At 43.4% G+C, this 27,980-nt stretch overlaps 1 protein-coding gene across 1 annotated transcript; it reads right to left on the reverse strand.

The window, feature by feature from the left end:
- Positions 1 to 1,340: 1,340 nt before the first annotated feature.
- ccdc85al (coiled-coil domain containing 85A, like) lies at positions 1,341 to 27,978 on the reverse strand (the record flags this gene model as incomplete). The annotated part of the gene is made up of 3 exons (XM_083974257.1): positions 1,341 to 1,402; positions 25,314 to 26,415; positions 27,733 to 27,978. 3 exons carry the CDS (start codon positions 27,976 to 27,978, stop codon positions 1,341 to 1,343), a joined length of 1,410 nt encoding a protein of 469 aa, XP_083830383.1.
- Between the last annotated feature and the right edge of the window lie 2 nt (positions 27,979 to 27,980).

Here is a 27,980-nt window from a genome sequence, read left to right on the forward strand (position 1 = left end):
AGCAGGTCTCCTGCCTCTCACGCCAGCACCACTGCTGATAACACTGAGACTGAATTCATGGTTGAAGGTCATCTTTCTGAGGGTTCTTACAATAATCCACTAAGTCTGCGGATGTGAATGTTAATAAGCTGTTCATAAATGGTTCCAGACACTCTGCAGCACCGAGGTAAACACCAGCCACAGGGATTTTTCACAATAAAGATGTCCGTGGCCTATTACTGAACCATTGTATATGAGCATATGATTTATTAACCGCTGATAGAGCCATTAGCTTCAACTTGTTCTGTCTTATATCATATATTTGGGAGACAGGCAGTTAAATAGACAGAATCAGCAAAAATCTGTGCAGAGACGCAAATGAAAGAGACAGAGTGTGAGTGACTAAGATTTTCATCACTGCAGGTTTTTGTGTTGCTTATCAGTGACAGATCCTTTTGTCCCCCGCCTGCGTCTGTCTCCACCACAGCACGGGGCCGAGGGACGGCCGAGGGACGGCCGAGGGACGGCCGAGGGACCTATGGCTTCAGTCCGTATTGTTAGCACGTCCCCGTTGCTTTTCTCCGAGCTCGCAAATCATCTACTGACATAAAGTACACTTTCTTCCTTTCCTCACCTGAGTCATTGATATTTTTGTAGGAGGAAGTAAGAGGGAGTGGGCTGAGAGAGCACAGGCACAGGAGTGATGGGGTGAAAATACTAATGTGAAAGAAAAAGGAAGAAGACGTTTTCATCCACAGCTATGACTGAATGTGTGTGATATATGCCAGTGTACACTGTAGTGCATGTGTGCTGCGACAGGCTTGTCATGCAGTCATTAAATATTAACACATCCAACTGGCCCTCCCGCTGGGGCCTGATTGAAGACGTAGGACGGCACACAGGGACAGGATAGGGTCACCTCTAACTCTGTAGTCCCACTGTAAACCCACTGTGATTACACCTGGGCCAGAGCAAGCATGCAAACACATTACTCATCTGGGGTCAGCACAACGGACTAAGTCATAGAGCGACCCTGCAATGACACAGGATCACAGTCGAAAAAATTAGCTGATTAGCAAGAGAACAAAGTGAAAACATCCCTGTACTGTTATTGCTCGGTATAAATCAAATACCCCCTCCAACCCAATAATTAAATGTAAATAGGTTTAAGGACTCCAGCTAAAGGAGGCACACTGTATGGTAAAACAGAATAATAGGAGTTAATTACAGGATTATGGACCCTTGTCCATTGTCTGTGGAAATAACAGACAATGACCTTCACTGGTCATTCTCTTTATTCCAAAGACTCTAATTAACACAAAAGAGGTCTATAAAAAAAGAAGCAAGGTGTCGAGGGGCTCTTACCTGTCCCATAGCTTGACATTTCTACAGTTGTTAGTGCAGCAGCCGGCAGATATCAAAGCTGTGGAAAAGGAGAGGAGGAGGAGACAGGTTTTAAATGCATTGTTCATAAATCTAAAGATTTACAGATGAGGTCTGTCTTTCTAGATCAGTGGTTCCCAACCTTTTTTGGATCATGACCCCATTTTGACATCACAAATTTCTGGCGACCGTGTGATCACGTGCAGTCACGCGATCGCCATCAATCAAGATGCACCAGCTCAGATATTTGCTGAATTTTATTTAAACTCGATTTATATTTGAGAAAGTGAAAGTATAGAATACAGTTATTTAAGATTGTGTGTGGTGTTTTTAATCAGTAGCTATAATAATTAGTTAAACAATATATTTTTTTATCAGTAATTGTTTTATCAATTGACCCCATTTGAATTTCAGGCGACCCCACATGGGGTCCCAACCCCTAGGTTCAAAAACACTGGTCTACATGCTGGATATGATGGAGCGGGAGACCAAGTTTTGGTATGAGCTGAAATAATGTAAAAATTCACATTGGGAAAGATTGCACTCACTCACACCAAATACTTTCATGTCTATAGCTGTGCCCCATTTCTGGGACCACATCACAGGGAGGACACAGTCTACTTGTATGTTGAGCATGGAGCTATAGCCTGGAGGTGATTTGGCTTGGCTTAGCAGAAAGACTGAAGGCCAGAGGGAAGAGCTAGCCTCAGTCATACTGTCAAACTATTTCCTGACCAACAATAGTTTATTCCTCTGCCCCATCAACTGTGTGCTGTGTCTCTATTGCTTGCTTGTCAGCCCCTGTCAGAGACCAGCAGTTGTTTACTGAATATTAACAACACTCTATAACACTATATCCTTTAAAAAATACCCATAGACAACTGCCTTGGTTGTCTGTGAACATATCTACACGAGAGCTTTAACATGTTAATTGGTAGCTTTCACAGGCGCTGCTTGGGGCAGGTTTTGCTTTAAGTGGAGCTGAGCTAATTGTTTCCCACAAGAAACAAAATACACATAGATTTTTACATCTCGTTAGGAAATCCTTCATCGTTTTCTTTTATAAACGTAAAGCATAGTGCCTTTAAAGTACCAGTGCAGATATGTGGTAGATATTAACTTTATGCCTGCTGTATAGAGCAGCATTTACAACTTTTCCACATTTCCCCCATCGTCTGTTTCAATCTCTGCTGCAATGGTGCATGTGACAGCGAGCGGAGCGGCAGCAACCTTCACAGGATGGCTTAATGTGAATCATAGTGGGCACACACACACATGGTACATACACACATGCACACTCACAGGCAGACAGATTTATCTCTGCTTTAATCATCAAGTGTGTCCAATCTTTGAGTGAAAAATAAAGTGAAAGTCGAAGACAATGAGACAAAGGGGGCAGAGAGGGGGAGATTTTGTTTAATGAGTGACAGACTGATCGGCTTTGTCCACTAAAAGTTCTGTCATGCTCCACCTCACACTCTGACAAGTGTAAGACATCACGCTATTGCACTCGTCTCTGCCGCCCTTAAAGGGATACGCCAACATTTTTTTTTCATGTCTTGCCTCACTCCCGAGTCCATGACTAGCAGATAGACACCATTCTTTCGACTGTGTGTGCAGTAACAAGGGAGATACGGGCAGAGCTGGCGCACCGCTAATTAGCTTAGTTCAAACGCTGGAAGTGCATAGGTAGTGTTAGCCTGCCTCCTACCTAAAGTCATCAGAGAAACTCTTCAGCAACTCTAAACGGAAACCGGCGGGCTGATCTTCGTCTCAGAGCTGACAAACTCTCCGGTAAGGCATCTTGAGCGGTCAAATGCCGGTAACGGGACAAGATCGGTCAAAACGGAGGGTTCAAGCAAAGACGTGAAAGTAACCAGAAGTGCGTTGGTCACAACGGCTAGCTTGAGTAGCGCCGAATTCGTCCGAACAAAATTGTAAACAGCTGGTATTTAGACAAATTAACGACACACTGCTGATCTAAACGGCTACTTTCTCGCCTAAAAATGTTTGAAATGTCGATAAAGTGATATATTTACAGAGTTTACAGCTAAAATGAAATCAGCTTCTGACTGCTGATTTCAGCTCAGGTAGGAGGCAGGCTAACACTACCTATGCACTTCCAGCGTTTGAGCTAAGCTAATTAGTGGTGCGCCAGCTCTGCCCGTATCTCCCTTGTTACTGCTTGCACAGTCGAAAGGATGGTGTCTATCTGCTGGTTATGGACTCGGGAGTGAGGCAAGACATGAAAAAAAAATGTTGGCATATCCCTTTAAGGACGGCAGAGATGAGTGCAATAGCGTGATGTCTTACACTTCAGAGTGTGAGGTGGAGCATGACAGAAAAAAAAAATGTTGGCGTATCCCTTTAAACACAAAAGGGCATCCTTAACCCGAATCCTGCACTTTCAGTTCAGCCTCTCATTGAAAATAGTGCTAATCTGAAGTCGCTGTAATGTACAGGACATCATGTAGGCTATTTGACTGACTGTATGAGCAGGTCTGCTAGGGACTCAGTTCAGTAAAACAGAGGAAAATGCCTTTGCCTTAGGCTGTCTTAGTCTACAAAAAAAAAATGTTATCCCTCTTTACCTCCTTTGCCCTTCAAAACAACTCTTTTCTTCTTGCCCCCCTCCCCTTCTTGATATAGTTGTGTCTCTCTTTCTCCCCCCGCCAACGATTTCCTCCCCACGAGTCCATAATCATGTTTTCAGCACATTTCCTCTCCTTGGCGCACCAACATCTCACATTAAACATTCATAACGCTCTTGTGACCGCCGAGTTGTGCGAAGGATTCCGGGGGGCTACCTTCACTACGTTCCCTGCCCCCTCCCTCACTCTGTTTATCTTGGTTGGCGGAGGGGAGGGGAGGGGGGGTGGAGGGCAGACGCCACATACACAGATATGAAAAACTCCTTTAAAGAGTCGGGGGGATGCTGCAGTGGGCTGGAGGGTGTTTTCATTTGGAGGTCAGGGTGTGGGGAATGGGATTGATTTCACAGTTAAAGCAGAGCTGGTGGACCTGTTGGAGAGCAGTAAATACACAGACACATATATCTTGCATCCTCCTCCTCCTCACACACACACACACACACACAAAAAGTCAACAGGATGTGTGGCTGATTATCCGCTGATATGTTTGGAGGCAGGACGTTGTCTCTGATGGATCGATACAAATACAGAGCCATCTAGCGAGCAGTTACTCTGTAACTGTTGTAGTTGTGGTTTTGTATTGATGCTGGCAAAAAATGACATTGAACAATTTAGGCATCTTGTGAATCAGTTAAAGCTTAGAGTGGCAAACTATGGCAACAACAGAGCCTCACTCTGGGCTTTAAAACTACTCTTCAGTAACCTATGAGCGATGTCAGTTTTTATATACAGTCTATGTCATGGACATTAGCTGTGTGCATTAGCTGTGGAAGCTATATGAGGTCGTCCCCCAGGTCCTATGTTCCCCGCTGTGTATGTGACCAGGGAACATAGAACCCTTCTTTAGAAAAAGGTCTGCTTTTCCTCTAAAGGACCTGGGGAACATGCAATTTTTGGTCCCATACCTGCAGTGGAGTTGTGACTTTACAGATTTTTGCCTGGAATTGTCCCATTGGTTGGGTTTAGGCAATGAAGAAAGGAGTTGGTTTGTAAGTAAAAAAAAAAAAAAAAAAAAGACAAGGTAGAGGCTAGACAGGCCAGATAGATAGAGAGAGTCCAGAAGTAGAGAGAGTCCATCGACCAGCAACAGCGGGGAACATAGGACCCTTTTTCAGAAAAAAAGCTGTTGCTGGTCGATGGACTCTCTCTACTTCTGGACTCTCATACGTATCTGGCCTAGAACCCTTTTTCTGAAAAAGGGTCCTATGTTCCCTTGTACATATTGCGACCGGGGAACATAGGACCCTTTTTGGGGAAAATGGCGAACATAGGACCCAGGGAACATACGTACGCTCTCGCTATATGAATAGCTTCAAACAGCTAATGCACAACCCACAGTACATGTACCATATAAGACCAGCAGATGTGGTCACATGACAGACAAGGCGGCTTTACTGCTGACTAACTATTGACATAACTAAGGGCTTACAGTACAATTAACAGTAGCACAAGTCATAAAAATGATTCTGAAGAGTCAGAAAATGAGCTACCTAGGTAGCTGAGGTTGGCAACATTGCTTGTTTGCACATAATAATTTTGAAAGAGCAACGACCAATGGGGAAACTCAAACACTCAGCATGGTCAGTGGTGTAACCTTAACACTCATGTGGCATTTGGTTGACCAATGATATGACTTCATCATTCAGTCAGTCACTCAGTCAGTGGCATTCACATTTATAGGGCAGACCCCTGCTATTGCAGACCAAGTTGTGTTGTTATCTGAAGTAAAACCACATGACAATCTACTGTGAGGGGTCAATGGAATTTTGAATGATGTCTTTCACCTCTTGAATAGATCCTTTCAGTTCAGTTCAGTTCAGTTCAGTGTGTCCTCTTCACTATCTGATGTTTCACCAAACAAACACTCTGAACGGAGATGGTTTGAATGTTGACTCTGGGTGACCTCCACATTATTGCTCCTCTGTTTTTCACATAGATAGATAGATAGATAGATAGATAGATAGATAGATAGATAGATAGATAGATAGATAGATAGATAGATAGATAGATAGATAGATAGATAGATAGATAGATAGATAGATAGATAGATAGATAGATAGATAGATAGATAGATAGATAGATAGATAGATAGGCACAGGGTGTGTGTGTGGGGAGGACCCGGTCGCAAGTTAAAGTCACAACTCAACTTCTCACTCAAAAATAGGCAAAAATCTGCAAAGTCACAACAATAAGGTATGGGATCAAAAATTGCATGTTCCCCAGGTCCTTTTGGGAAAAAGCGTTTTTTAGAAAAAGGGTCCTATGTTCCCCGGTCCCATACAAAGTGGGGAACATAGGACCCGGGGAACATAGGGATGATCCCGTGTGTGTGCGTGTGTGTGAACATGCTGGATCCATTCAAACACACAGTTTTTGAATGTGGCTTTGTTTTGGAACTTATGAAATGACGTTGTTTTTATTAGTGAAAAATGAATATTAGGCCAAGCATCCTGCACACAATGTGATTAGTTCCAGATGTGTTCCAGATGATTTTTTTTTAGATAAACACATGTCGGCAGGCCGCTGTCACCACGCTGCTGAATGAAGGGTGGCGCCCCTCTGTTCCTGAGCTCGCTGCCTCGCCTTGGGGCGTGCAAATCAGTTTGCCAGATCAGATGCTCGATATTTTTGTCTCTTTGCATTGTCACTGTGAAAAACATGAGGACAGCCCGGGGTCCACAGTAAGACAATCAGAGATTCAAACACTGCAGTTTCTTTTCCAGTGTATCATGGTAACTCAGTTCTCCGTCTTAGGACCTGAACTGCTCAATCACAAGAACGATTAGCTTAAATGGATTTGCTGTCCCAGGGTCGGCAGTCACACACTCATAGGTCACAAGATTACAAACTGCTGCCTTGTGATAGAGCAGTCCTGCTAACACACACGGAGCCGTATGCCAAAATCCTGAGAATCCCTTTAAAAGTGAACCCTGATCAATGCCTAATGAAAGTTACTCCTCCTGAATTCTAACCAGCAGCCATGACCTCTTCAAGGAGAGTTACAAAGTGAGAAAAACGTGCAGCACACACGGACAGTGTTTGTTGATTCAGTTATGGGCAGGGTGTTAAAACCAAAATTGGATTTAATGGGCTTTGAGAGATATGTAGAGGGAAGAGGCTCCGTTGCGGGTCAGGGAAGGAGTATACAGATAACGTGATTACCCCAGAATAATGTGGGGCCTAAGATCCCTTAAATTCCAACTCTGTACACCAGGGTGTGAGTGAAAGGCTCTAAATTTCCTCACAAAGAGATCTGTGAGATTGGCTAGGGAGAGGCTGCTCCCACACTGAATAAATCACTGTTATGGATGGGGAACCCTTTTTTTTTTCTCCCTCCACAGCCAGACACCAGTTATTAACTCCATATAACTCATCATCATGCGGTTCATAACAGAGATTCCAGATTTCCTCTTTAAAAGGTGTTGTTTAGAAAATCAGATCTGTTTTGTCTGATGGATAGCAAATTTGCGAAATAACTTGAGGAGGCTGGGACACAGACAGAAACAATAAGGCAGTAACACTTTAGATTAGGGAACACATATTCACCATTAACTAGGTGCTTATTAATCTGCATATAAGTAGCTTACTAGCTCCTTATTAGTAATTATTAAGCACGTATTAACACCTTATTCTACCTCTATTACACCATGAATTAAGATTTTTCCTGATATTAACCAAGGGGGCAGTTGTCGGTCTGAGAAGTGAAGCTCACTTCCGCGTTAAAAAAACTGCAATCCCCTCGGCTTCCTCTGGGGGCTGGTGTCGGAAGGGAGCATTCTCCATAGACCCCCATGTTAAAATCACCGACTTTACATCCTCAATAAACATGATCAAAGCCTGGTGTCAGAACGTTTTTTGGTTTCTACCCCACACACACTCTGAGGGGGGTGAATTTTTTTTTAAACTCTACCGTTTTACTGTTATTAGGTTAAAATTCTGGCCAATTAGGGCGCGGAAACGTTGAGTGACAGGTCCGAGCAGCTCCGTGGACAGCTGCTTCGAGGCCAGTGGGCGGGTTCTCGGCCGGCCAATCCAACATGGCGCTGTTCAGGCCGCCATATTTGAGTCACAAAAACGACTCCCCAAAACCAATGGGTGACGTCACGGACGCTACGTCCATTCTTTTTACAGTCTATGATATTAACTCCTAATTATGGCTTATTCATTGTAAATGAATGCATTGTTGTTTCTGAATAATGATGTGAATAACCAGTGGGTTATTGGGGCCTTGTACAGGGGCAGTAGCACAAGAACAGTCATTCTTCCTTTATCACATTAATTTACAATGAATAAGCCATAATTAGGAGTTAATATCAGGAAAAATCTTAATTCATGGTGTAATAGAGGTAGAATAAGGCTATGTACTGTAGAATAAGGTGTTAATACGTGCTTAATAATTACTAATAAGGAGCTAGTAAGCTACTTATATGCATTTTAATAAGCACCTAGTTAATGGTGAATATGTGTTCTCTAATCTAAAGTGTTACCAATAAGGCACCTCTGAAAACATTTCTGAATGGCTACTGTGTAATTTGTGGAAAGCAGTAATCAAGGTGTTATTGATGTCTGAATCAAGACAGTAAACGCAACCAACCTGCTCTCTGCAGGTCTGCTCATTTCTCAATCCTCTCTGATCTGACCGCCCCCCACCCCCTTACCCTCCACCACCACCACCACCACCACCACCGGCTCCCTCCTCTCGCCTTCTCTCAACTTACAGGATCAATGCAAGGTAATTTCACATGGCCTTTCCCTCAGATCTCCTAAAAATCTGCTGCATAAATTATTCAGGCTGGCTGGGCAGGAAAGCTTGTGGAGATGCATGGTAGATCAGTGACCTTCCGTTTAGTGAGCAGCCATTCAGACAATCAGAAGCAGCCAGCCAGTCAGTCAGTCAGTCAGTCAGCAGGGATGCCTGGCAGGAGAACGACTTGTCTTAACGTCCCTCAGGCAGCTGCAGTCAGTGCTGTTACGTGCAGCTCTGGAGCATGAGGATAGGTTCTGAATGCATAATAAAGGGCTTATGTGTGGCCATAACACACACACACACACACATAAAGTGGCAACAATATGCGGGATATTTATGGAGTCATGTCAGTGTTCGGTCAGCAGCTAACAGTGACTCACAGAAAGGCCCAGTCTTGAGAGGCCAAAGTCGATACCACTTCATGTCTGGGGAATTTCGTCTCTTTGGTCATTGCTGCTGCACTAGATCGAACCACCAGCGTGCTGATTGGCTGCAAGGGTTGTCAGCTGTGGATGCGTTAGCTGTCACTCGGTGTTGCAGAGACCCTGGTGGCCTGTGCTTCTGTCTTACATCAATAAAATTAGACTAAGCTCAACTTAGATAACTTATTTCTATCAAAATAGAGGCCTGAAGACTTGAGGAGAGCAGAGAATCTGGACATTTTTAAAGGCAAACTGAAGACCTACCTTTTTAGCCTTGCTTTTAACTAATTCTTATTATTTTTATCGTTATAAAACATTAAATTTAATTTATTTTATTTTTTATTACTACTATTACTATTACTACACCTGTCTATTTTACTTCATTTTATCTAGTGTCTTTCTCGTCTTCTCATTTTATCTATTTTTACTTCACTTTATCTAGTGTTTTCCCCATTGCAAATGATTGAGTGTAAGATAGCGTTTCCCCTATGTCTCTAAAATCCAATGTTCTAAAATTATTGTGTGAATGCGTATGTGTATGTGAATGTATGTGTGTCTCCCAATATGTGTTCCCTATGTTCCTTGTTTTTGTCATGCGAAGCACTTTGAGCTGCCGTGGGCATGAAAAGTGCTATACAAATAAAGCCTGTTTGATTGATTGATTGATTGATTGATTGATTGATTGATTGATATATAAGTGTGGTGGGTGTGGTGTCACTTAAGATGGCTTTTTCAAAATCACATACAAAATGGCTGTCCCCTCGCTTTCACATTTTCTAATATTTTCAGGCCTGCACAACACAATTGTTGTGCACAAATGGCACTACTGTGAGACTGGACTGGATGTAGTAATGGTTAAAACCAATGCAAAGAAATATGATGATGCATAGTGGCTTCAAACGGCAGTGAAAAGCAGCACAAATACACACACACGCATACACAATAATGCTCTAATGTCTCTGTGTTCAGTATGGAGCTTCAGCTTGGAGGCGATTACTTTAACTTCTCATTAAGACTGACAGCAGAGAGAAAACAGGATATCCTCTAAATCTCTATAATTCCCTCATATCGTGTTTATTTAATCCACACAAAGACAGAAATGTAAAAACAATAAATTTGTGTTTCTATGGAGAGTCTTCAATGTTCAGCTACACTTACTGGCTAACTCTCCTCATGGCTAATGCACGGAAATGAGAATGGTACCACTCTAATTGATGGACAGAGCATGAATAAGCATATTTTTTTCCAAATGTGGATGAACTGCTTATAGGAAAGCACTGGACACATCCACATAACAGTGTAGGTATTTCACCCTGCTTATTGCTTATGCAGTGTCCTTATAAGTGTGTTTCTCTGTAAGAAATTGGTCAGTCATTGAATTTAGGAAAAAAAAAACACACTAGACACCATCCTGTGTTGGCATCACACCAGCCACAGCTGCTGATGTTGATGTTTGGACTCATGAGTGCTCAGTAGTGATTTCTACTAGTGCTCAGGACTCGGACCACAGGGATCTTTGAACTTCAGTCTTCACCTTGATCTCAACTACAACACCTGTAAAGTCTCATGACTGTATCTCACACAGCTGCGATGCTATCGAGGTGACAGAATCTGTCAGACACATAAACACCTGTCAAAGTACTCAAAACCTCTGTGTTAGTGTATCCTGGTTACACACACACAGAGCAGCTCTGCTGCTGCAACTGATGATGCGCTTTTCAGATGTGTTATTGGTTTAAAAGATTTTCTTTAATTGCTCCTCCTCTGTTCCTTCTGTATGTCGTTTACTTTCTCAGATATCTTGTCTAGTATTGGTTTAATGACATTTTGTATCAGTTAAGCTCCTACTTGTTGTCACATTAGACTACGCGGAGAATAAAAATACATAAATGAGTAAGCAAAAGACCTGTCATGCTGCTATAATTAATGGAAAGTGTCTTCCTACTACTGTGTGAGAACTGTAATGGCATGAATGATGACAGCGGGTAGGAGCAGGAAATAACTTGAAGCCCTGGTTTCTGAGCGTGGCTCACTGTGAGGCTGTGGACAGATGAGGGTATGAAACTCACTGGAGTAGAGCTGGATAATTGGTGGCCTGTAGGCCTATAGGACTGTCTGTCTCTGTGTGTGAGTGTGTGTGTTATTTTGTCTTTATAATCAGAGGCAAATAGACACACATCTACATCAAAAAGGAGTGCGTACTCACAGGGCCGTTGCTAGGAATTCTGGGCCCCCTTAAAGAATACTAAAATGGGCCCCTACCCCCTAACTTTTCCAGTTTCTTTTTTTTTCTTAGACTACGTATATGTATTATCATTTTTTATTTAGCCTACTTTGTTTTGATGCTAATGCAGCATTACTATGAGTATTAGTCAGGGTCTAATGCAGAATAATTCAGTCATACAAAGATTAGACTATGGGTTTTTTTGTGGGCCCCTAGAATTATCATCACCTTTCTCCTCTATACAACGGCCCTGCGTACTCATGCATCCACGTGCAAACTAATGCAGTAAAGGGAACACTTATACCAGGACTTTTTGCACATGATGATGAGCAGACGCTAAGATTTTAATTCTTTGCTCCAAAATCAACCACTTGTGTTTGATTTATATTTTAACAAAAGAAATCAACTGAGCGAGAGAGAAAAAAAAACTGAATACTGTCAGAAAGGTTTATATTAGCGCAGAGAGCTGTCACAACATCGGCCCTTTACTCCTCTTTTGTTGCTTTTGTCCTCTGTGCTGAAGCCTTCACATCCTCACTCCACTTTCTGCACAGGCCCCAATTGTCAGTCACATTGGTGCTGTATGGATTCTGCTATGATCCTCCAAGGTAAATTAAATATTTAAGCAGACATTTGCAAGATAAACTGCTGTTGTCCTATTTTAACATGTCACTGCCCATCACTCCTCAGCGCTGATGAATAATATAACAGTGTGTGCGGCTCAGGTGGGCGGGGAAGAGAGGCAATATTGGTAATTTCGCTAGCTGTGAATGATGTTGGACTTTGAAGCATCCCAGAATCCCTTGCTGCTCCATTTAACAACAAGGGTCGGCGTTTTAATGACTTCTGTCTTCTCAGCCCCCTATAAGCCTTTGAAAATTGTTTATGCTCTCACACACTGCTGTGTCTGTCTCCCCCTCCTTAACCAGAACAACAAATTATTTTGTACTTTGCACGTAGAGTAAGTATAATGCAGTGTATTGTGTCAGATATAGAAACAAACAAACAAAAAATCTGTTGTGGCAGTTTGCTTCAGCATAATGCAATGAAATATACAAGTTAAGTAACGTATTGTGACATAAAGCCTGAAGGAAGAGCTGACATTAATGCTAGTGTGCAACGCCTGTGGGGTTACATGTAAGTGTGGACGGGAATTTACATGTTTCTGTTCTCAAAATACTGCACATTTCACACTGCTCTTCTCACACTAAAGAAGTGAAAATAAGGTTTAACACTCCCTTATACAAGGTTTAAAAACTACATCCCTCGAACGCAACTTGAATTCAAAGAAATGTCAATATAAAGCTGCATTTTTCCCGGAATTCATCATCCTGCGTCAGAGAAAGCATATAAAAACCGACCTACCAGCACAAAAAATGGTCATCCACTGGAGTTCAAAGCAAACCAAGACCTCTCTCAATTACATGTCTTACCTGGAGCTAAAGTGCTCACAAAGCCAGACGGAAGCAGTAATTAAATGTAGCTTTTGCTGTAATAGTAAGGGAAATGAGCCAGTCAGTCTGGAGCGGTGGGGGGGGGGTAATGAAATTGATTTCAATATCTCAAAGAGGAAATCTCACAGACCAAAAGACATGGCTGAAAGTGAACCAGTAAGATATAATGATATAAATATAATGACAGTGGTGCCAATCATTTTATGTGGGTAAGATCAACCCCATTCATCTGTAATAATGGGAGATGCGCACGTGCCTTTGCTGTCATTCTCATCACAGAAAACATTACATCAAATGCACATAATGCACAATATGGGCAGGAGATAAATCCGTAGCCCCAGGAAATGGATAACTACATCCTGGGTGTTGTGAGTGGTGGAGAGATAATAATGTTGTCAGCAGCAGTGCTTCGGACATGTTATGTTTCCGTTATGTTATCTCACTTTCTATCCCTCTGTTAACAGATGTTGGAAGCTGTAAAAAGCGTTGCACCGACGGCAGCAGCACATCAGCTCATCACCAGTGATATAGGCTACCAATGCACAACAGATTAAAGTGAGACTGCATAAATTGTTGAAAGAGGAAATAAGACATCTCTCTTCTTTAGAATTAAAGTTGGATTCAGAGGCAAATGATACACCGCTGCTCATTTCCACAAATTCTATTGTTTTACTAGTGCAGCTTTTCTTAGTGTGCTATGGTCAGCAGCTTCTGATTGTTAATGTTAGCTAACTTTAAAGCAGAAGTAAGCGGAATGTTTGTGTTAATATAAGTCTTAAATAGTTATATCTTCCGACAGCAATCACTTATATAGAGTGTTTGGTCTGAAACACGGGTCTGTCAGTCACTCTGCTCTGCTGTAAGCCGAGGAGAAAACTTTCCTTGTATCCTACAACCTTTATCCAATGAGGAGAGAGAACGGCATAAAGGGGTGGTCCTCTCTGTGTGTGCAGCCAAGGGATGCGCGTGAATGTGGTGACGTAGGGACGAGGGCGGGGCCTGTTAACTCCATCGGCTGACAGGAAGTTAGCCAAAACGACCGGATCGCTTACTTCTGCTTTAAGTTAAAGTTGTTTTTTGTCCTTCTGAGAAAAAAAAAGTTCTTGTTATGTAAATGTATTTAGGGAAGACAAATGTTATTGTCATCTCACAGTTTGCATCTGTGATATTGAAACATACTGCTGTTGAAGCCTTCATTAATGACCATAAGCAGAGGGAACACCCTAACGGTCAATCCGCTGATAAATGTTCCCATCACTTTAATCATTTATATACTGCCTGCTCCTTGTTTCATGGTATGCATGAAGCACAGAATTACAAGATATTAAGCTGAATTGGGATTCACAATCTCGTATCAGTAGCATTCATGTACGCACAACACACACGTCTTTATTACTGATGAAAATAAAATGGTGGCAACACAAGGTCCATCCATCATAATATTTGTGGTGATTTTTTGATGTAACATTCAGACACAAAGTGAACTTCAAATAGCATTTAGTTTTATTGTCTCATGTTTTTTTTATCATGTTTATTGTAGCAGCTTGGTTTGGTCTGAATCTCGTGAATTGTTAATATCTTTAGTAGGCTAGGCAACTGTTCTGGGAATCTATTGCGTAAAGGGGAGTTTAACGGCATTTTCTATGGGATATTCAATAGCATATAACAGCAGCCTGTTGTTTAGCTGATGTTGAGTTTTATGCTCTGAAAAACACCATCCCTCCCTCTCTCTCTCTCCCTCCCTCTCATTCGATGAGAAGACATGGTTGTTTGAGAAACATAAAGGTAGCAAACAGACAGTTCCTCTGTGTACTATGAATTATAATCCTGCTGTTGTTGCTGCCTCACATGTTGCGTGTAAACTGTTATGGAGGAAAATGTGTGTTCAAAGTGTTCCCAGGACTGTTTCAGTGATACTACGGTTGCAATCTAAAAGTCTACTTTAAAAAGTGTCTGGTGCTTATTCAGATATGAGACTGCTATGCAAAAAAAAGTGATATAACATTTACATAAGTTCATATAACAGTGGTTCACATTGCTGTAAAATGTGTCTCTCTGATAACTGATGACTTCTCTCCACTTGCTACAGATGTGCTACTTGTGCAACACTGTGTGTTGGCATCTTTTTCACATCCTGAAAATATCACACATTTGCCAAAGTGGCAATTATTAGAAGCCACTTGGACTTGTTTTTAGTTGCACATGGGTGAGTTAACCTGTAGATACACATAATGTCCTATACTGTTCCCTGACAGACTCACCTAAACTCAACATACATAACTGATGAGTCTCATGCAAGTTGTGTTTCATTTCATGGTAATGATCAGTCAATATAGCTGAAAAACGAGACTTGGTCCAATCTTGCATATGGCTGGACTGTGTTATAGGCTATTTGCATTCTGCTGAGTGTCAGCTGGTTTCAGCCCTTTGTCTATTTGCTTCTCTCCAACTCTATGGAGAGGCAAACTCCTACATACAGAACTGTAATACTGGATAAGGATATTCTATTCTACATTATAGATTATAGACAAACAGATGGATGGATGGTGGATAGAAAGATCTAGTTACTTTTTGTTCTAATTCTGGCTAATTTATCTAGATAGCATGTATTCCTTCCATACTGAGCCATACTGAGCCAGACACGGTCCTGTTAAAGTGACAAACAGAAATAGAAGAGAGACTCCATCATTTTTGCGCCACAGTATAATTCCTCTGGAGTTCTCAGACTTCTATGGATTATGGGTTGCTTGATACTTCATCTGGTCCATCACTGTATCATAGTTCCCAGTGTAATAGCATGTGATCTGCCTAAGGCTGGGCTAAAAAAATACAGTGGCCAAAGACAATGGAGCCTGCAGCTGTGTTCACACTGCTAAGGATAAGTGAACCGCAATGCAGACATGAAGCAAACTGAACTGAGACCATTCGCTTCAAATGTGCTATGTTGGCAACAATGCAGACTCTAAGTGCCCCCCTGATATTGTTTGTGGCAATTCATTTTTGATAAACCAGCAGCCAGTAGGGGAACTCCAACCAAGTCACTCAGACATTCACAGAGATTTGCAATTACTCGACCGGTCCCATTGTTACAGCAGTCCAGCCGAGCATGGATACCAGTCCATAGCTGGTCAAACATTCATCTTAATGAAAGCCTGCGCTCAGCTACATCTATCCAGCTCCGCTCTTCGCTCTCCTCCCTTCACCTTAACACCCGATACCCTCAGACTGACTAGATGCAGCTGAAATAAATGTAACATAGCTAAATGTGGTTACTGCTGCTGACTTTGGGACTGACAGAGGTTTCCCCCAGGCCCAGTCCTGCCCTCGTACATGGCAGCCTCTCAACTTCCAGTTAATTACCTGGCCTAGCGAGCTAATTTCCTCTCAGCTCAGTGGGCCGTTCCCCATTGGTGCAGCGTAAGAGGACAAAGACTGTTCTCCATTCCGCTGGGTTTGCGTGTCTACCGGATGACTGGGGCTACTGTGGAACATTTGTCACATTCCTCCGGGGTTTGGGCTGGAGCGACGCTAGTACGCGCCAAACAGCCTCCATCATAACTCACACGGCTACTTAGGAGCCGCTGGTGGAGGGGAAATGTTTGGGAGCATCCTGCAACAGTTATCTTCATATTCTGGGTCAATGATCTTTTTAAACATCTAACATTTGAATATTGGAGCATCCAGATGTGGTGCATGCTATACTGTAGCTCCAGTACATAATCTCTTTCCTTTCATTTCCCTAATTCATAATTTATCTTGTCAAAAACACTTTTGTTCTCTTGTTATGAATTTCACACTCCATTTCCCTCTGACATTACCCTTGTTTTAGTATTTGGCTGAAATAACCAGTATAGGACCAACAATAAGTCTGTATTGTTTAAATAGTACACAGCCGGGAGGCAATGACAGCCTTTTTGCTGATGGTGTCTGGATTAAAAATGACAAGGATATGCACCAGAGGTAGATAAACAAAATACTTCATCATGCACTCCTTGGTTATTAATGGCTGCTCTGATGGCTTATAGGCAAGAGTGTTTGGGATAATTGGTCTCAGGTGTGATTAGGAATTCAAATGCCATGATAGCATTTAAAAGTAACATTTTCTCCTGTGTGGATCTGCGATAAAGACATTCACCTTGAGAATCACTCATCTCTAAAGGCTTCAGCTCTAACCATCTCTGGAGTTTTTAACCTGATCTCATTCCTCTATGATAAACATCTGGCAGGGAATACCATTTCATCATAAAAGAAGACAAATACTGTAGTAGCCCTACTTTTATTTGCAGTATTGGAGTTCAGAATGATGTGCCTAGAGTAGTCGGTGCACACATCATATCACTTTAGGAAGTTCAAATAGTGGAATAATGGCAATATAGATGCGAATATCTGGTAATAATACTAATCCATTTCAGTTAGAGCAGCCTAATGCTGCCTCAAATCCTTTCATGCCATCCAGCTGTGACAAACATTTAAGTTTCTTCATGCCGCTTAGGCTGCGGGACTTCACATTTGTCAAGGGGATGCTTTCCATCCATCGCCTTGGCAGGCGAGTGAGGAGGAAGACGATAGAGTGGAGTCAGAGGACGAGCAAAAGATATGTGACAGAAAAGAGATGGGGAGAAGGAGGGGAAGGGAACAGCTAGTAATCCACTCAAATACTTCCTCAACCCTCTTTTCCTCAGCTCAGCCTGGCAAACAGTACATCCTCTACTACTCCAGAAAGACGGCTTTGTAATCAGAGTTTTCTCTCTGTCAGGCAGCTGGTTGTTCACACTGCCAGCCAATTAGGATGGAAGGAGAGAGGAAGAGAGAGGAAAGTAGGGAAAGAGAGAGGGAGAGAGAAGCTTGGCTTGCTCATTGACAGTAGCGAGGGAGAACATTATCTGGGGGCAGAGCTTCAGCGATGAATTCCTGTTGCACTGACAGGCAGCAGCACTTCTAAACAACAGCCCCAAGGAGCTGGATAGTCTGAGCATGATGCTACAATTATAGAGATTAACAGAATCAATGAGACAATGCCACGATCTTTGCTAATTCAATCAGAAATGTTATGCTCAAGAACCAGCAGACCATGCTGCCAGCGTTTGTCAGTTCCCATTCAGTCAGAAAGCACCAGATGAAGTTGGAAATGAATATGCAAAAGTTTGCACAACACTTCTTTCACATGTTCGGTTTCTGCTAAAGTGAAAATGTTTTTTTAATCAAAATCTTCAAGAAAAAACACTAACAAACACCAACTGTCCAATCATACCTTAGCAACTGAAACCAGGCGCAGCAGGCCTGTCAGGCTTTGATTTCTCCTGATGCTGAAATACAGAGTGTCTGTGGTTTGGACAACACTCCTTATTTAGAGAGTTCTGTGTTTTTATCCCTTTTACACAAGCAAAAGTTAACAGTGCTGTTCTTTTATTTATCCTGTTTGACACTCAAACTCATTATCTGTTGTAGTTTGGCAAACTCACTTTTCTTTTACTAAATGTGAAAGTTTGATCAACGTATGTATCTAATCTGGTTCCGGTTCCTGTCCAAACAGCAATTAGTAGATTAGATAATTGTCAGATCTTGACAACTTTGCCTCTGAGATGTAGCTGAAGTCTCAGTATCATTATATATGATGGGAACTGAGAGTTGCCAGGTGCGCATAATGTCTTGTAATTTACATTTTAACCAACTCACAGAGCATCTGTTCTGTTCGCCGTCATTATCTGACAAGCATGCTACTCTACATGACTAGAACAACACACTGTTTCCAAAAAGAATGACGAATATTTGCCATGGAAGCATTTGGTACTCATGTTGTGGAGACATATGTCTGTTTACACATAGACCTGGCAATAACATGTGTCTCCACAGGCCACTTGAGTCACCATTTGTGAATGGGTGTCACTTCCCTGTGTGTGTTTGTGTGTATGTGAGTGAGAGAGAGAGGGAGGGAGAGAGAGAGAGAGCGTGTGTGTGTGTGTGTGTGTGTGTGTGTGTGTGTGTGTGTGTGTGTGTGTGTGTGTGTGTGATTGCATCACACAGGACAAATGTCTAAGCAGGTCTCAATCAATTATTGTGTGATACATTGTCTGATTTGGTTTAATGTTAGATTTAGATTGGGACAAGATATCCTTTATCCAGGAAGTAAATGTAGGCCAATGTAATGTCCTCTGTAGAAACATGTGTGTGTTGTATCCCAGATGGAAAGAACCTATAATATAGGTTTGAATATATGTGACATACATAAAACTGGCCGTTTTCATATATGCATATACTGTATATATATATATGGTGTATACTGTATGCTGCATATATGCATATACTGTGTATATATGGTGCATATATGCACCATATATATATCATATGCATATGAACTGGCCGTTTTCATATACGCATATGCTGTATGGTGCATACATGGTGCATATATGCATATACTGTATGGTGCATATATGCTGCATATATGCACCATATATATATCATATATGCGTATGTATGAAAACGGCCAATTTTATGTATGTCACATATATTCAAACCTATAGGTTCTTTCCGTGTGGGATGTGTATTGTGCATGTGTGTCTGTGTGACATTCATTGACAAGGCCATGAGGTTCTCCCACACACTGTGGTGTCTTTTTTTCCCCATGTGGCCTTCCTTTCTCCTCACGATCTTCTGAGCAGCTTAAGCTAATATGCAGAACTTGTGATTGCTAAAGCAGAAAACATGATTAAGTCTCTCCTCTTTTTGTAAAGGACCCTCTGCAGTGCAGAGATCCTATAGGCTTAGCAAGCAGTCACCCCTCCAGTCTGGGTCAGAAGACTACAGTGTTCATGGCTGATTATCTATCACTGAGAGGAAATCTAAATCCATGGAAGGTCTGGTATCTTTGATCTGGGTCATCACTGAGCTGGAGGTGCCATTGTTTAAACAACTCAACATCCCATACAATGTCTACACAGGCTTTACAGGCCTATTATTTTATATGGACAGGAGCAGGACAACATTTATTGTACAGAAACCTGTAAAACTCCAAAGTGACATGCAGTTATGTTATCTCTGATTTATGCACTTAGTGCTCCTTGAATTCTCCGAATGCCTCTTTTAGCCACACCACTTAGTGATTTTCTGGTTCACACTTTATTAAGATAAGACGCTATGCTTATTCTGTCTTTTTTGTTGTTGTTGTTGCTCTAGAAGCACTGATTAACTCTGCTTTGCACAGTGACGCTTATAGTGCTTTTTTTTGTGGTTTTGCTTTCTCCCAGCTACAAATATAGCAGCACATGTGTGATAAGCTTCCCAAAAGATGCAGCGGCAGAGTGTATTAAAAGGCTGCAGAGGTCTGAGTGTTGTTTTGCTTTCATTTTGGATCTGACAGAAATTTAAATGGCCTGAGCTTTAGTGCTGTTGAGTGTCACATGAACATGAGACTTTCATTTGTCTGAATAAAAAGCCTACACTGCCACAGTGACCCTGGATGGGACACTTCGGCGCATCCGCCCAAATCATGCACATACACACACACACACACACGCAAATACATAAAAAAATGAAATAATACTGTGCAAAGGGCTTAGAGGATAATCCAAGCGAGTAGAGTGTACTACATCGTCACAGGAATTAAATTCCCTCTTCGTCCAAAAAAGGACATGACACAGTGAGGATGGGTCAGTGGATGACATGGCCACAAAGCAGTTCTCTTATCGCTTTCTCTACATCATTCAATTACTCTGATCCTTCATTTTCTTCAACCGTGCATCCTTTGACCAGCGATTCTGTGTATTTCAAATCAATGAGCAATAGGCAGGTGGTATTTCTGTGTTTGAGTCTGAAGTAATTAAATCAGTATCCGCCCCGCTAAAGCAATATCTCCAACCTCTGGCAAAGTGTTGATTGCGTGCCTTGATCTGCCTGTAAATATTGTGTTGTGACACTTGAAGTTAGTGTCCTTGTCAGGTCAGTGGAGGCATGATGGGCCTGGAGGGACAGGTTCATGATAGAGATAAACAACCGTTCTGACACCAAGCAAAGACGTGACACACCAATATGACTCCATAGCAACACGCACACATGCACTCTCAAACTGTTCTCACACGCATGTTTAATGAAGTCTTTATGGACCTGGCTAAAGGCTACTTGGTGTGTGCGTTTCTCTCTCAGCGAAGTTGACACAGTTAGGCTATACCACAGCTGGCAAACCGCCAGGCTCCAGGGGCAGTGAGCGCCGCGTGCACTCACAACATTTTCCAGTTAAGGATTTATGAAGCATTAATGCGGCGTGGTCTTTTGGAGACATCATATGGGTTTCACGTTACATCAAGATTGAAATCTGTGCGATAATGCACATAGAGTTAAAATAGAAACAGAATGATGATGCAAATCGAGATTGCGTGTGTCTTTATAATAATCTGGTGCAATCCATAGAGATTGGCATATGGCTAGAGAAAGCATGTTTACCTCTAGACTTTGATTTCTGAGGCTACTCTGTAGTTCTTAAAGGTATAATGTGTAGGAATTCCCCCCATCTAGTGGTGCGGTTGCATATCGGAACGTATTCTTGATGTTGCATTCACGTGAAATCGGGCAGACGTCAGACAGACGCTGCATGTAACAGGATAAACAAGCGACTATGTAAACAAGTGGTCTGCCAGCACGAGGCAAAACAATACAGGCGTGACAATATGTTGTCATGGTGATGTCGTATTGTTTACCTGACCCACGTTTTACCGTCTTTTTCTCGTCGAGTAAAATGACATCCGGTTGGTTTGCCGACGGCCGTCTGCCTGACTGCACCTGAATGCAACATCAGTGCCTCCGTCCTTCCTCACACTACACAGTGGTGACAGTTTTAACAGGCGCTACCTGGAAAACTTTCTCCCCGAGCCGACAGCTCCGCTGAGTTTCTATGGTTACCTGCGGTCACGCTGCCACTCAATGTAAAAAATGCCGATGCAACATGGCCGCCTCGGTTCAGTGCGTCGCCCACTTATGTATTTGTAACGACTTGTAACAACTCATTCTAAGGTACGAAAAAGCTTTCATTTGTATGCGGGTGTGATTCCACTTCAGTGAAATACGTATTTATGAAAGCAATATTTGATTTTTGCTAATAAAAAGCCAAATAAGTTATGGGCCGCATAATGCAAATATAGCCTGACTTTATTTCCCTAATAACCTCCCAAAACACTACATTTCCCATGATGCTTGCTTGATATTGTCTTTCTATCAGACCCTTCCTGTCCGATGAGAACCCACAGACACAGTTTGCGAACAAGGCTTATTGTTGAACGTTTTAAATCCTTGTAGCCACAGAAGACATTTTTCAACTGTTTTCATAGGCTGAGCTCTGTGGGCTACTCCCCAATATGAGTAAACTGATCTTCATGTGTATAATTTGTGGAGTTTCCCTTTAAGGTCATCAAATGTTATCAGAGATAGCACACTCTGTCCAGCAATCTGTGTCCTTTCTTCTGAATTATCTATATAATGATACATTATGACTGATATGCATACATGACTCATCACTCTGTAAATATAGCACACATTCTCGCATAACGACCGATGTACCTTCATGAGAGGTAACCGAACCCCTTCCTGTTAGTGTTGGGTTTACTCTGCTCTGTGTAGACTGTTTCTGTTTCTCTTGTAATTTAAGCCTATATTGCAAAGTCAGGTAGATTTTTCACCTTGAGGAAATTGTCCTTTAGCTTCTGCCAGCTCTGTGCCACTCAGCACTTTTCCCCCCAGAAATCATTATCAGCCACTGTGGGGTATTTAAACAGCAGCCAAGTTGGTACTTTGATATTCTTTCTTCTCTCTGACGTCTGTACTTCTGACTCATCTCACTGAGGTGGGCACGACTGCAGCAAAGATTTAGGGGTGATACTACTCTACGTGCATGTGTATGTGCAAATAGAAACTTAACACCACTATCTGAAATTTGACCATGGATCATTTGAGCTGAATCTCTTTTCAACCAGATACAGAACATGTAGAACAAATATTTCTAAACCCCTTATTTTCTCTGTCCTCCCACACTCCTCTAGAGACGCCAAAAAATACCAATAACGCTGTAAATTCTAAGATGAGGAGGAGCATCCTTTTTCAATAAAGCAAATCCTTGAGTGACTTTAATGCTCAAGTTTGTCTGAGTGCATCTGTGTGGCTTGAATCCATTGTAAATCTTTGTCATCATCATCATGCAGGCATGGGCAACCCATTCTTCAAAGGGGCCGTGTGGCTGCAGCTTTTTGTTCCAACCAACCAAGAGCACACAGTTTGACCAATCAGCTGTCTGAAGACTGAGGCCTAGTCCACACGAGCCCGGGTATTTTTGAAACCGGAGTTTTGCTTCGCGTCCACACCAGTGGTGTAATAAAAACACTGCGTACACACGCAACCGTGAAATCCGCTACCAAGTGACGCAATGCACGTGTGGAAGGCTGTTTTAACCAATCAAAATACAGTGGAAACCGCTTGGATCAAAAGGCTTGGGACGGAATCATTCTATACAAATGCTGTTTAAATAATTCGTTATCAAGAAATCCGCTTATAGTGTTCATTTTTGGTCATTTTATGGATGAAAACATGCGCAAAAACCATTTCAAAACTACGTGTTATTATAGCTTTATTTCACAGACTCCAAGTCCAACAATTAAATATTAATTAATTTAATAAAAATGTGTAGCCTATTTATTTTATTTTCGGCGGTGTCCCTTTGACGTGCACTGCTGCAGCAGCCTGCACATGTTGCTGCGCTGTGTCTTGACTCTTGTGCTGTGTGTTGTTGTGCTGTGTGCGTCACCTGGCTGCTGAGCCACATGACTGTCTGTCGGTGCGGCGCAACTCTGGCTGTTGTGTTGTCTGTCAAAACATGGATGAATGAAACATATCCACTTTATATCGACCGCGGACGTCACGGATACATTTTCGGCTTTTGGCTCGTTCCTCATCTCCGCATAGGCTCTTTTTATCACTGCATGATGCGACCCCCCCCTCCCGTCGTACCCGGGACATAGGCTATTGCCTGTTCATTCATGAAAATCATCCCGAAAAACTCTCAATCAAACAAGGTGGGGAATAAGAAACTGCGGCGCTACTGTAGTAGTTCTGTAATTTTAAAAACACACCGGCAGCGGCCCAGCTGATCTGTAGCGTCACTCTTTACTGTAAATGATGCTGTGTGGAAAACCAGCTGTGGTCTGTGATTGAGGGTGAGTTTGGAGCTGACAAGAGGATCGCCCTGATGACCGTTTCGTTATATTTTTCTCATCGAAAAACTATACAAATAGCCTAGCATTTAGATGATGTAAAAAATAAAATAAAATAAAATAAAAAGTGATAAAAATCCACTTTGTCACCTCCATTTTTGCGAGCTCACCTGCAAACCGCTGCAAACAACCTCTGCAGCTGGCAGTGTTTACATCAGCACGTGTGCAGCTATGACGTAAACGAGTAAAACAATCACGGTTGCAGTGTCCACACGCACCCGGTGAAACCAACCCCGGCCGAAAACCCCACCCTGGACTCCGGTTTCAAAAAACCACGGTTTCAGGTTTCCAAAAGCACGGTTGCATGTGGACAGGACATACAACCGGGAACATATGTTCACGGTTTCAAAAATACCCGGGCTCGTGTGGACTAGGCCTCAGATCAGTTGAGAAAGAAAACCTGCAGCCACACCGGCCCTTTGTGGAATAGTTTACCCATGCCTGAACCACTGCATTTAAAGGGATAGTTCAACATTTTGGCAAATTGGCCGATCCCCATAATCCCTATAGTTTTAGGAGTAGGTTCGTTACCTTTAATTGTCGGTGCAAGCTGTTTTTAGAACGGCGGAGCAGAGCCGCAAGCTGCTCAGAGCTACGCTACGGAGGCTAATGGGAATTCTTGGTTTCCCTCATCAAACTCATCAAATACACAATCCAACAACTCCAAAACGCTCTTGTTGACAAGTTGTGACCTGCACATTCACCATGCTACGAGATAATAACAGAACGTTACCAGACAGAGTTGTTTTAGAGGTAAATGCAGAGACTGCTTGCCGAAAAACTGCCCAGATGGCAACGCTCATTAGCAGTTTTACCTCGAAAACAACTCTGTCTGGTAATGTTCCGTTATTATCTCATAGCGTGGTGAATGTGCAGGTCACAACTTGTCCACCAGAGCGTTTTGGAGTTGTTGGATTGTGTATTTGATGAGTTTGATGAGGGAAACCAAGAAATCCCATTAGCCTCCGTAGCGTAGCTCTGAGCAGCTCGTGGCTCTGCTCCGCCGTTCTAAAAATAGCTTGCACCGACAATTAAAGGTAACAAACCTACTGTTATGACTATAGGGATTATGGGGATGGGCCAATTTGCCAAAATGAACTATCCCTTTAAGGAGTTGTGTGCATACGAAAGGTAGATAATTTCAGTATTCTGGGGCTTATTTGAAGGGGGTTGACGTGAGACACACACACACATACACACCTACCATTCATGCCATTGTAGATGCTCCTATGATGTGGCGACAGCTCGTCTCCAGCCGGCCTCCTCTGTCCGTCTCTCACAGGGCTGCCGAACTTCACGTGGTCGGGGCTCATACTGTACTGGTGCCTGTGTGTTTCGGGGCTGCCCCCTGGGACCACGCAGCCCTTTTCGTGGTGGTCACCGGTCCCTAAATGTGCCTGTCTGGGCTCGGGGCTCCCACAGCCTGTACCGCTGATGCTGCTCCTGTGGTGCCTCTGATAGAGCTCCCCGCTGCCTCCCTGGCCCAGGTAGTGCTGCCTCTGTCCCAGGACCAGATCAGAGCTGTGGTGTTTGGGGTGCTGCTCCGGACTGCGGCGGCCCACGTTCTTCCCGTATTTTTCCGGGCTGAGGCCTCGTATGACTCGACTCTGGTGGTCAGGCACGGATATGGAGCCGCAGCGGGGTCGGCAGAGCTGGGGCAGGGTGTACGGGTACTCTAGGCTTGTACTCCGATGGCGCCCGGCTGGGTGCTCGGGACTGGACACATCCCTGTCGCCTCCTCCTCCCATCCCACTGATGCTGCTACACCTGGGTTTATGCACAAGCTCGGGGCTCCCTTTTTCCCCACCGCCGCCGACTCCGCCCACTCCGGCAGCCAGGTGAGGCTGCTTGTGATGAGGGTGGTCGGAGCTGTCGGCGCTCCCGGCGCTGGAGGTGCTGCTCCCATCCCCCACGTCTCTCATTAGGAGCCCCTGTCCGGGCACCAGCAGCAAACTGTTCTGGCTGTCTATAGAGTTGCGGCACCCTCCTGTCCCCACGCTCCCTCCACTCCCGCTTCCTCCGATGCCTCCTCCTCCTCCACCACCCACCACCCCCTTCTCCTCGTCCAGCAGCAGACACAGCTCCTTCAGCTCCAGGTTCTCGCGGATGACCTCCTCCTGCCGATGCTCCAGCTCCTTCAGTTTCTGGAGGTAGAGAGTCACCTCTTTGCGCATGATGCTGGCGCTGTATCGTCCCAGGCGCTGCCACTCCCTGGAGACGCGCTTTCCTTTCTGACGGTCATCGTCCAGAAAGCAGCACAAGTCCCGCAGCTCACGGTTGTCCTCCTGCAGCTTCTGATTAATGTCCTGAGAGGAAAGGAAGGCAGAAACAAAAAAAGAGGGATGAGTTAACTGGCCAATAGCCTTGGACATTAGGCGGAATGATTAATTAAGTCAATGCTAATCAGCATACAGGAACGCAAACATGCTTTCCATGTGATATGAAACTAAATGGTTTTTCCCCTATTAATTGTATTCCAAAGTAAATTGCTATAAGCCATTGTCCAATTTCAATCCACTTCAGTGCTCTGATACAAATGCTGTATGCAATCATAATACAATGAAATCCTAATCCTCCCATAAAAGCACTGACTCACTGTGTACCATTCAACATCAAGTACATAACGTGGATTAGACTGCTCTATAGGACATGGAGAGACCACACACAGGAATATAAGGAAAGAGGAATCAAACACCTCCTGTAGCAACATTTACTTTAACATACCTTCATCTTTCCTCCTCTATCCATCTGTGATTATTTAATCCCCCCCCCCCTCTCCCTCTCTCTCCCTTGCTTACCCTCCAGCTCTTTCCTGTGCGATTAGGCAGCTTGGAGGGGCAGAGAGGTGACCACAGGTCTCCTAGAAAGAAAGCCAAATGATCCCCATGTGTTTCATGTGAGTCTATACCTCGGGCTTGGTCTCAGCTTTAATCGTGCACACTCTGGACACTGTGCCATAGTCCTCTTATTAGTGGTGCAGAAAATGAAGGCAGTGGGTAAAGGTTACTGTGAAGGAAAATGCCTGCACATACCTTCAAAGCAAATGCCACAATGTCCTGGAGGCAAATTACCCAGCAGCACATATTGTGGATTTATGTGCAGATTTTCTTTCTTTCTTTTTTTTTTAGGGAATGTAGGGTGTGTGTAGACAGAGAGAGATCTGGACGCCAGATTTGAGCACTGGCATATGAGCAGAGCTAGATGCCCTCCTTTTAAGTATTAGGAGGATTTGAAATTTCTCCCTTACTGTACTTTTACTTGCCCTGTGCTGAATCTGCAGAGATACAGTTGGTAAGTTAAAGACGTTTAGCCCATCACTTCCCTTGTTAATGTTCCTCTTTTTATTTAAAAGCCTGCATGGATTTCTTTACCTCCACAGCAAAAGTTAAATGAAAACTATAACTCTGCCTCAGGTTAAGGATGCATAAAAGCCTATCTGCACGAATCATCCACACCAGATTCCTCACACGGGCCTACACAATGGCACAATGAACTTCAACGATGCCATCTATCCTCACACCACGCTTGCCGAGGCGCTAGCTGAACATCCCTCCTGCTATGCGCGTTCTCAGGTGCGCTCCAAACCTATGATCTCATCCTTCACCGATGCGCGCCCCCCTCACCTTCAGCCCCCTGATCTCGTTCAAATGCAGCTGGAGGCTGCGATTGACCTCTCGGATGAGATTCCCGTGGTCCAGGATCACGCTCATCTTGTCGGCCTCGGACCGCCTCAGCCGCCGCACCAGGTCCTCCTTGGACCACTTGAGAAGCTCCTCGTCAGAGAGACCGGAGATGTCCTCCGCCGGACTTTCAGTCTTCGCTATCGACAGCTGGAGCTGGGGCTGGGTCGGTGGAGTCGCTTTCTCCATTG

Source organism: Trachurus trachurus, assembly GCF_905171665.1.
Source record: "Trachurus trachurus genome assembly, chromosome: 1".
In the NCBI taxonomy this organism is placed as follows: Eukaryota; Metazoa; Chordata; class Actinopteri; order Carangiformes; family Carangidae; genus Trachurus; species Trachurus trachurus.